The sequence below is a fragment of the Pollachius pollachius genome (assembly GCF_949987615.1).
Source record: "Pollachius pollachius genome assembly, chromosome: 9".
Lineage (NCBI taxonomy): Eukaryota > Metazoa > Chordata > Actinopteri > Gadiformes > Gadidae > Pollachius > Pollachius pollachius.
The window spans coordinates 20,387,298-20,396,468 of NC_136942.1; the positions used below are offsets into that span (position 1 = coordinate 20,387,298).

Consider the following 9,171-nt stretch of genomic DNA (forward strand, 5'->3'; position numbering starts at 1 on the left):
TTTGCTGCTGCCCCCAGTGGACCAATCAGGCGAAACTACGATCAACAACAACCAACTTCGTACTCCATCACAATGCCTGTAAGTAACGCTATTTAACTTTCTCAGCCCCTTATTGTTATTAACATGAAGGCTAAGTGACAGATCCTCGACATAACTGTCAGTATGGCAGAAGCACATGTGGTGCAGCTACCATGCTAAGCAGCCTGAACTGCTCCCCTGACGTGGGATTCTAACCGAAACTTAATGGTAAACATGTTTAAGTACTGACTTACTCCTGAGGTGTAAGCCTCTTTAAAACGCCAATACAACCACCGGTATAACCACCGGTACCAACCAGTACAATAACTGCTTTGGACATCTTAATATGGGAACCATCAACATGCCCGATACAGTCTTTTTCTTTTAATTAAAGTTGCATACGCATGCACGGTTTGGCTTTCTTCTAGCTGGCAACAGGCCTACTAACAACATCAACTGCTCAAAGTTTAATAAACGTACAGTATCTTGCCTTAGAGTATCCGTAAGATTGTCTGAATCAATTTTCTTATGTAGTAAGCATAGGCAGTGACATGTCCTGACATGCCGATCGGCCTTGTCTAGGTTTATCTGGTGCGTACTTATTTCGTGTAAACGGAAACAATCGTCGAGGTTTGTGTGATAATACATTGTTATAGTTGGTCCTAAGGTTTGTGTTGTGTCTCAGCTCGCAAAAGACCTTCTGCATCCTTCTCTGGATGATGAGCGAATGCATCACAAGAAGAAGCGACTCGTCCAGAGCCCCAACTCGTTCTTCATGGACGTGAAGTGCCCAGGTACAATAACGTCACAAACCGTGCTCCAATAAGTTACAAAGCACATATAGTGTAATCATAACCAAGAGTAAAAAAAAAGTTGATTAAAAACACATAACTTATCAATCACGACCATAAGGACAGCCACATCAGATGGACGTTGGCATCAAAACAAATCGTAAAAGAGCGCTCCATTTCTTCAGGGTGCTACAAGATCACCACTGTGTTCAGCCACGCGCAGACCGTGGTGCTGTGCGTGGGCTGCTCCACAGTGCTGTGCCAGCCCACCGGAGGCAAGGCCAGACTCACAGAGGGTACCTTTAGGTCATTTGTATATAAAAAATATAGTCATGATTGAAAACACACTGTAACGAACCTATGATTAATGGTCAACTGGAATTGTTTTTGTTTAGGCTGCTCGTTCAGGAAAAAGCAAAACTGACCACAGGAAATGCCATATGTTGGAGCCCCACTCAGTGCCTGAACACACCGTGGATTCAAATCAACTTTATGAACGTTATGTGGTTGATAAGCTCAACACTAATGTCATTAAGACATTACTATGATAGTAATCTTTCATGAAGATTTCTCTTGTATCAAAAGGAAAAAAAATGCAATGTAAACTCATCTGAACAGAATAAATCATGAAGCTGTTGAAAAGGTGGATTTTGAGTTTTATTGAAAGAAAAAAAACAAACAAAGCAATGAAACGCTGAATGCAATATCAGGACCTTTACCTTCACAGAAAGCATACTAGAACTCCATTCCAGTCAGATGTGACATTTCTCTATTAGGAACATGCATAGAAAACAAATACACAAAACATTCACATCAGGAAGATATACGACGGAAAAACCCAAATAAACTTGTAATAGCTACCGTGTGATAAGCTGTTTTACTAGCATATGGATAACCAAGGGGAACCGAAACAGAAAGGGGATGAATAAAGTTGGCTAAAGCAATGACCTGTCATGTCAGAACTCAGACCATGATGACATTGCACTGTTTTAACTTTTGGGGTGTGGAGGACTTAAGGCCTGTGACGTTCACGTTGCATCCTAAATAAAAGATAATCACTGGGTCTGGCACTGCACCCCTTGCCTTTGACCCTCGTCGTCTTCCTCGTAGGCCTCGCGACTGCTGCCCCTCTGCTGTGATTGGCTGTCCGCCTCGCTGAGGGTCACCTCCTCCATGTCATCAGAAACCACCACGTCGTCTCTGGCCGGCAGCAGCCTCTCTAACTGGAACATCAGGTGCTCTGGGAGCCAGTGTTTCTCCGGGAACTCCACCTTTGGATAATAAAGGATCATTCAAATCCATTGAAATTGTGTTAAATAGGTCCAGAATGGGTAGATGGCGTATACACACTCCAGCCACCATAGAGAACCATTGTGTTTCCTCTAGGAATCTCACCTGAAACTGAACGAAGAGCTGTCCCTTATCGAAAGGTTCCCGGTAGATTGGCATGCCTTCGTTCTGAACACATTTGAGGTCGTTGTGCTTCACCACTTCACCTGGAAACCGAGAGAAAGAGAAAGATATGCAACTGGTGTATATTTTAACTGGTACATGGAGAAGTACACGAGTGCCACTGCGATACAGTACCTGGCTGTGTGCTGATGATGAGGGTTCTGCTGTCCAGCGTCAGGATGGCCTTCTTGAATCCACAGAGAGCTTCGACCAGCTTGATCTCCATCTGCATGATCAGGTTATCCTCTTGCCTCGTGAACACAGGATGCTCCTTCTGGTCCAACACAATGATAACATCACCAGGCTCTAGTCCCGGCTCCTGGTCTCCCTCCCCGTGGAATGTGATTCTCTGTCCATCTTTCATTCCTGTCAAATAGAGCATCATTAGATGAGTTTCAATGCCTCTAATGTATGATATATACGTTTCGGCTTATAGAACAAATGTGCCCTTGTTTAATTTAGTAGAACAACGAGTACTGACGAAGAGAATTATTTTCATGAGCGTTAGTACGTTAAGACAGCTGCTTTTGACAGTTTGTCTATTTATTTTTTTTGGGTTAAACCTTAATGGTTTCGTGTAGTACTGTGCTCAACTGTAGACATTTTGTTTCCTGACATTGGGTATGATTCTAGATGGTGTAGAATAGAATGCTCTACTTGGAAGATAAAATGATTGGATAGCCAACTGCCATTACACAAAGGGATTATCAAACTAACATTAAGGAAAGCCCCCTCAATTTTTTTTTATGGATAATTGTTCAGCTTTTCCTTCTTGTAACCAAGCAATGCTGTAGTCTTACTCATTTTGCACCCCCATTTTCCCAATGGAACGTCCCGCTGCTACACACGAACAATTAACCGACACAGCCATTAGACCAGTCAAGACAACATTGACTAAATGCCTGTCGAAGACACGAATCATCTAAGAGTCTAGGCCACCCCTTATTTCATTGCTTTATCAATGTTTGCACTCATTGACACAAATAGGTTTCTCTTTTCCTAAATTAGCAGTTTAAATGATATTAGGCAATATTACGTGGGGAGGGAAGTGTATTTAACAAAGCTAAAAGTTTGAGGGTGTGTCTGGGCTCAGAATGGGCATTTGGTGGGTGACTTCACCGGACATGATTGCTCTTTAAAAAGGCATGACTCTGTTTAACCTCATTTGACAAATAACTGAATTTTATTAATAACCATTTGTAAACAAAAACATATGCTTGTTCTCCATCCCGACCTCATCTCTTCATCTCATCCTAAAAAGCACCTCCTTTCCGCGGTGCCGTCTTTCCTTGGCGTTTACTGTGCAACTCGTGACACATGCTTTGAATCCGGCTAATGCCCACTGATTCTATTCAGCTTATGCCACTAACCTCTTCTGCATGTTCTTTGTTTTTTAATCAAATGTAATTAATTCATTAAATGTTTGTACGCACCAAGGTTTTCTCTCCATAAACTAAACAGGTGTTTATTTAGAACAGATTTCTCTACAATCTGCTAGACATATTATGGAATTGAGCGTGGCCTATTTCTGACAGTGTATTTCAGCTACTTGTCATTGCATAGGCAACTCTGGCTATACTGTGTACCTTCGGTATTTCACCTAATTTAATGTTTAATTAGACAATAGAAACGGTTTGGTCGGTTGGAAATATTTTCTGATTGAAAGGCACATTGATGGCAGAATACACGCATGTAATGTTGCATTGCAAAATAAACTAGCTCCACTTGTTTCCACTAGTCTCTACAGGACCGTTGAATGACTGTATAAGAACCGTCTGCTCCTGTGTGAACATAACATTAGGTCCAATGACTGTATAAGAACCGTCTGCTCCTGTGTGAACATAACATTAGGTCCAATGACTGTATAAGAACCGTCTGCTCCTGTGTGAACATAACATTAGGTCCAATGACTGTATAAGAACCGTCTGCTCCTGTGTGAACATAACATTAGGTCCAATGACTGTATAAGAACCGTCTGCTCCTGTGTGAACATAACATTAGGTCCAATGACTGTATAAGAACCATCTGGTCCTGTGTGAGCATAACATTACTGATAGTCAGTACTGTCTTCTTTGGTGCTAGTCAGCCAAAGACTGTTATTAGGTTTACTACTAGAAGGTCTATAACGTACCGCCGTCTGCTGGCCAAAGACCACACTGCAGCCACAATCAAGTCATTCAGAGATGACTACAGTGTTTCCCCTATATGCACCTAGCTACCTAAATTCAGCAGCGGCGGTATACGCGAATTTCTTTTTTTTAACAAGAGGAGAGGAGAGCTTCAGCTTATCTCTTTAAATTACAGCAGTTATTTTGCATGCATATTATTTTGCGCTACGCAAAATAATATAACATTCTGTGCGCTACGGACGCTGAATATGCGCTTCATATCCAGGTAAATTCACACACTTGTGAGTAAAGCATATAAACGGAGAGGAGAGGAGAGCTCCTTCTTATATCTCTTTAAAAAACTAATGTTATATTATTTTGCGCTACGGACGCTTCATATGAAGGTCAATTCACACACCTGAGTAAAGCATATAAACGGAGAGGAGAGATCAGTCTTCTCTTTAGAAACAAATGTTATTGCGCCACGGACGTTTCATATCCAGATCAATTCACGCTGTGAGCAAAGTATAAAAGGAGAGGAACTTCTGTAGTTGGAAATAAATTGGCAGATTCTGAGTTTGCGATTCAATAGATCAGTGAAACATCGTTGCGACACAAGTAGTAAGTGTAGTAACCCAGAGAACCAGCTACAACATTGTTTTCATCCAAACGAGCCGTCTTTAGCGAACGGTGAATTGCATTGGCTTCTATAAGCTGTCGCCTTTCAGCCGCGAGCTTAGGGACCGTCTGCAAAGTGCAAAACTGAAAACGACCACAAAAGGTAAAATTTCAATAGCGTTGCCATTATTGACTCTAGAGCCCCAAAACTTGTTCCATAGAGATATGGCCTCTTCGTGGTCCCACTACAACCTTTAGTTTTGAAAAATATATCTCTTCTTATTTTTGCAGATTTTTTATTTAGGAACAATTTCAATAGCATTGCCATTATTGACTCTAGATCCCCAAAACGTTTTCCATATGCATGGGCTCTTTATGGTCTTTCTGCAACCTTAAGTTGTGAAAAAATCTCTTATTTTTAAGGATTTTCTTTTTAGCAAAAATGTCAATATACACTATATACATTTCAGTAGCGTCGCCATTATTGACTCGAGCCCCAAAACTTGTTCAATAGAGGCATGGCCTCTTTATGGTCCTACTACAACCTTTAGTTTTGAAAAATATATATCTTCTTATTTTTGAGGATTTTTTATTTAGCATCAATTTCAATAGCGTTGCCATTATTGACTCTAGAGCCCAAAACTTGTTCCATAGAGGTATGGCCTCTTTATGGTCCTACTACAACCTTTAGTTTTGAAAAATATATCTCTTCTTATTTTTGCAGATTTTTTATTTAGGAACAATTTCAATAGCATTGCCATTATTGACTCTAGATCCCCAAAACGTTTTCCATATGCATGGGCTCTTTATGGTCTTTCTGCAACCTTAAGTTGTGAAAAAATCTCTTATTTTTAAGGATTTTCTTTTTAGCAAAAATGTCAATATACACTATATACATTTCAGTAGCGTCGCCATTATTGACTCGAGCCCCAAAACTTGTTCAATAGAGGCATGGCCTCTTTATGGTCCTACTACAACCTTTGTGATGGGGAGAGGGGAGGGAGTGGGAAGATTCATTGGTTTGAGGCACAGACCTTTTCGATTGTTGTAGTATTTGGGTTATGTGATTTTACTGTATAGGGTGGTTGTTGATATAATATATTTTTTGTTAAATAAATGTAAATAATGTTTTTAAAGATTATACTTGTAATTTGTTCAATCTTTCCATATTTCCCCTGCTCATTACTGTGCACAAATATACTGTATGTATGTTGCCGGCAGACACATAGAAACCTCCTGGCAGGGTGCGCTTTGCAAGCACACAAAAAAATTTGCGCGCGGAAAAAAACAAACATTTCACCTCCGCTGCTGCAACTCCATCCTAGGGGAAACACTGGAGTATGCTTTAAGCTATTGCAGCTAACCCTCTCTTTGGGAGTCAGGATTTTGCTTTGGTCGACAATGAAATTACTTTGCCGCCGGCCAAAGAATATTCAATGTATTAAACCCTGCGTGTAACTTCACAATTTCATCATAAGAATTTAATTTACCATTGATAAATTAGAAACACACTTATTAAAGGCCATGTGTCGTAAAGGATTGGGTCAATTTGTTGACACTCCAGGTTAATTGTTGACATTATCTATTTTGAGAAGTAATTCAGCGAAGATATTTGTTCAACTCATCCCCTCTCTCCCAGAAGGTGAGTTGATGTAACTTGCATGTAACTCGGCAACAGAGTTACTTGCTTCAGCAGAAGAGTTATTTACTAACTTCAAACAACACTTCTCCACGTGCTAGAATGTGCAGCTGCATGTTCAAATCAAGTCAACCTTTCTTTGTCTGTTTGTGGGAACAAAATATATCCCAATTTCAGGATGTGCATTCTGTGTGACAGGATGAGTTTAATAGAAAACATGGCTGATTTATTTAGACAAGCTGTTCTTAGCAAACAGGCCAATTCCTTTAAAAGCCCTCAGTTCTGTCATTCTGAACCATTAGCACTCATGGAATTCCTCTGGTCTAATCTATCACAATTACTCAACCAATGTGGCCTGGTTTAGGAATGGCTTCACTTTCACACGAAAGACCCACCTTTGTCAATGTGGACCTCGAGGACCTTCTTAGTGCGCTCCACCTTGTGGCCGTTGCAGGTCTTGCAGCGATCCTTGGAGCTGAACTTCTCGCCCTGGCCCTGGCAGTCGGCACACATGCTCTGGATCTGCTGAATCATGCCTGGTCCGATCTGCTGCACTTTGATCGTCACGCCTCTTCCTTTACAGCTGAGACACTTCTCCAGGGCTCCCTTCTTACCACCATAACCTGTCAAATAAAATCAATCGTGTTTTCTTAGGCTCGTAACGAGAGCCTAGGCTTTCATATGAATGAATGAAAGAAACCTACCTTCACATTTTTCACAGATGACATTCTTCTGGAGCCCTAGCTTCCTGGTGCCTCCGTTGTACATCTCGTCTAGAGTCACGCTGAGCTGATGGACAACGTTCTTCCCTGAACACAACAAGGAGGATGAGTCTCCATCGTATTTGAACGTATTCGTCTTGAACGTCATTGCTCATATCTCTGTGTTCATATCACCATGTACTTTTCCATTCCAATTCACTATTCTGTCTGTTCTAGCGTATTGCGGTGACTGGACTGGATGCCTGGAATCTCCTCATGGTTAACCGGCCAGCACCACATCATCAATTTGATATGATGTGCATGTATTTACCTGTATGTCAATTATGGCACCCATTGCACTCCTGACCATCCCTGGATGAAGGGATCTCCTACTATGCGTTTCTTCTCAAGATTTCTTCCTTGCTAATTTCAAGGGAGTTTTTTCTTGCCCTTGTGGGGGCTTGGGTAAAGGGGGGTGTCATAAATATTTGGCCTGTTAAGCCCTTTGAGACTGTAATGGTGATTAAGGGCTATACAAATAAAATTGAATTGAATATCTTCATGCGTACCTCTTCTCTCCCTCTGAGTTCTTCCTCCCCCGCCGAAGAACATGTTGAAGATATCGGTGGGGGAGCCCCCGCCGGACATGCCCCCCTCCTTGATGGCTTGCTCCCCACCTTGGTCGTACAGATCCCTCTTCTTTGCATCTGATAGCACCTCGTACGCTTGGGATATCAGCTTGAACTGTTTGAGGGGGGATTAAAACGAGTTCCCCAGCAATGAGCTTATTACACCACAAAGGTTGTGTAACACTTTTTTTTGTGCATTTATTCAAAATAATTACCCTTTGTGTGCCCTGCCCTGTGGCTAAAGTCCACCATCGGCCTAGGTGAAAAATGTTGTGACTAGACGACATACAATGGTGTGTGTGTGTGTGTGTGCGCTTTTCTTCTGTAACAATACAAATAATTAATATCATTCAGCAACACTATCATCAAGGGAAAATGGTTATGGTAGACGACCCCTTTTAGATAATACACCTTTTGGATAGTAGAATTTAAAAGACCAGGTCAGACTAATGGAGAAATATTGAGTTCAAGACATAATGGTGATTTAATAACGAATTGCATTGCAATACAATAGTACTAAGGCGTACATTTTTGTTACAAGCTGTCAGAGAAGATAACTTCACGGAGAGTGAAGAGACCTCAACATGACTCTGATACCTTTCCAGAGAGTTCCTGGCATTCTGCTGCCTCATTCTAACAGGCGTGCGTTCTAAAATAGAAGCAGCGGTCCCTCTCCATAAAGGGCCGGCCTGACGGCCACATCTCCCAGTACGTACCCTCTCTCCTTCACTGGGGTTCTTGTCCGGATGATATTTTAATGCCAGTTTTCTGTACGCCTTTTTGATCTCATCTGGCGAAGCTTGAGCCTTCACACCCAAGAGGTCGTAGAAAGCGGTCTCATGAACCATGATGGCAACCTAAACGAGACGGGGAAGAAAAATAATTGTGAATGAATCAGTGAAATTAGGCAATTTAGATAGCACTCAAATGCAGTAACTTCATGTGATAGCCGCACCAGAAGAGTAGCGATCCCTAGCATGGGGGTAAGGGGCTACCCAGCATGGGCTAACGCAGTCACATGGAGAACATAGTTAAAAATAGTGCGTCATACTTTGGCGTTGAATATCGCCTGCCTTTATCTAATTCTATGTGGATTGTGAGATGCAATACTTACTTTTCTGTCTCAGGGTAGGAAATTCCTTTCAATAAAGCGACCCTTATCAGGAAGATGGCTGCTTCTTATAACAGGCGACAGCCGAGAGCAGAATATTCTGG

The 9,171-nt window shown here is 41.6% G+C and overlaps 2 protein-coding genes across 2 annotated transcripts; one reads left to right on the forward strand and one right to left on the reverse strand.

Annotated features, from left to right (window-relative positions):
• rps27l (ribosomal protein S27 like) lies at positions 1-1,445 on the forward strand. The gene is made up of 4 exons (XM_079743477.1): positions 1-78; positions 704-812; positions 995-1,105; positions 1,205-1,445. The coding sequence occupies exons 1-4, from the start codon at positions 73-75 to the stop codon at positions 1,231-1,233; spliced, it is 255 nt and encodes an 84-aa protein (XP_079599603.1). The 5' UTR covers positions 1-72; the 3' UTR covers positions 1,234-1,445.
• An 8-nt stretch (positions 1,446-1,453) lies between these two features.
• dnaja (DnaJ heat shock protein family (Hsp40) member A) lies at positions 1,454-9,171 on the reverse strand. The gene is made up of 8 exons (XM_079743476.1): positions 9,071-9,171; positions 8,673-8,813; positions 7,897-8,071; positions 7,331-7,435; positions 7,022-7,249; positions 2,397-2,627; positions 2,205-2,305; positions 1,454-2,080 (listed from the first exon to the last, which is right to left on the reverse strand). Exons 2-8 carry the CDS (start codon positions 8,802-8,804, stop codon positions 1,865-1,867), a joined length of 1,188 nt encoding a protein of 395 aa, XP_079599602.1. The 5' UTR covers positions 8,805-8,813; positions 9,071-9,171; the 3' UTR covers positions 1,454-1,864.

Coding starts and splice junctions, on each gene's coding strand:
- rps27l (XM_079743477.1), top strand. Junction 813..994: donor CATGGACGTGAAGTGCCCAG/GTACAATAACGT, acceptor CCATTTCTTCAG/GGTGCTACAAGATCACCACT. Junction 1,106..1,204: donor CAAGGCCAGACTCACAGAGG/GTACCTTTAGGT, acceptor GTTTTTGTTTAG/GCTGCTCGTTCAGGAAAAAG.
- dnaja (XM_079743476.1), bottom strand. CDS start 8,804: ATGGTTCATGAGACCGCTTTCTACGACCTCTTGGGTGTGAAGGCTCAA. Junction 2,306..2,396: donor CATCATCAGCACACAGCCAG/GTACTGTATCGC, acceptor CTCGGTTTCCAG/GTGAAGTGGTGAAGCACAAC. Junction 2,081..2,204: donor AGCTCTTCGTTCAGTTTCAG/GTGAGATTCCTA, acceptor TATTATCCAAAG/GTGGAGTTCCCGGAGAAACA.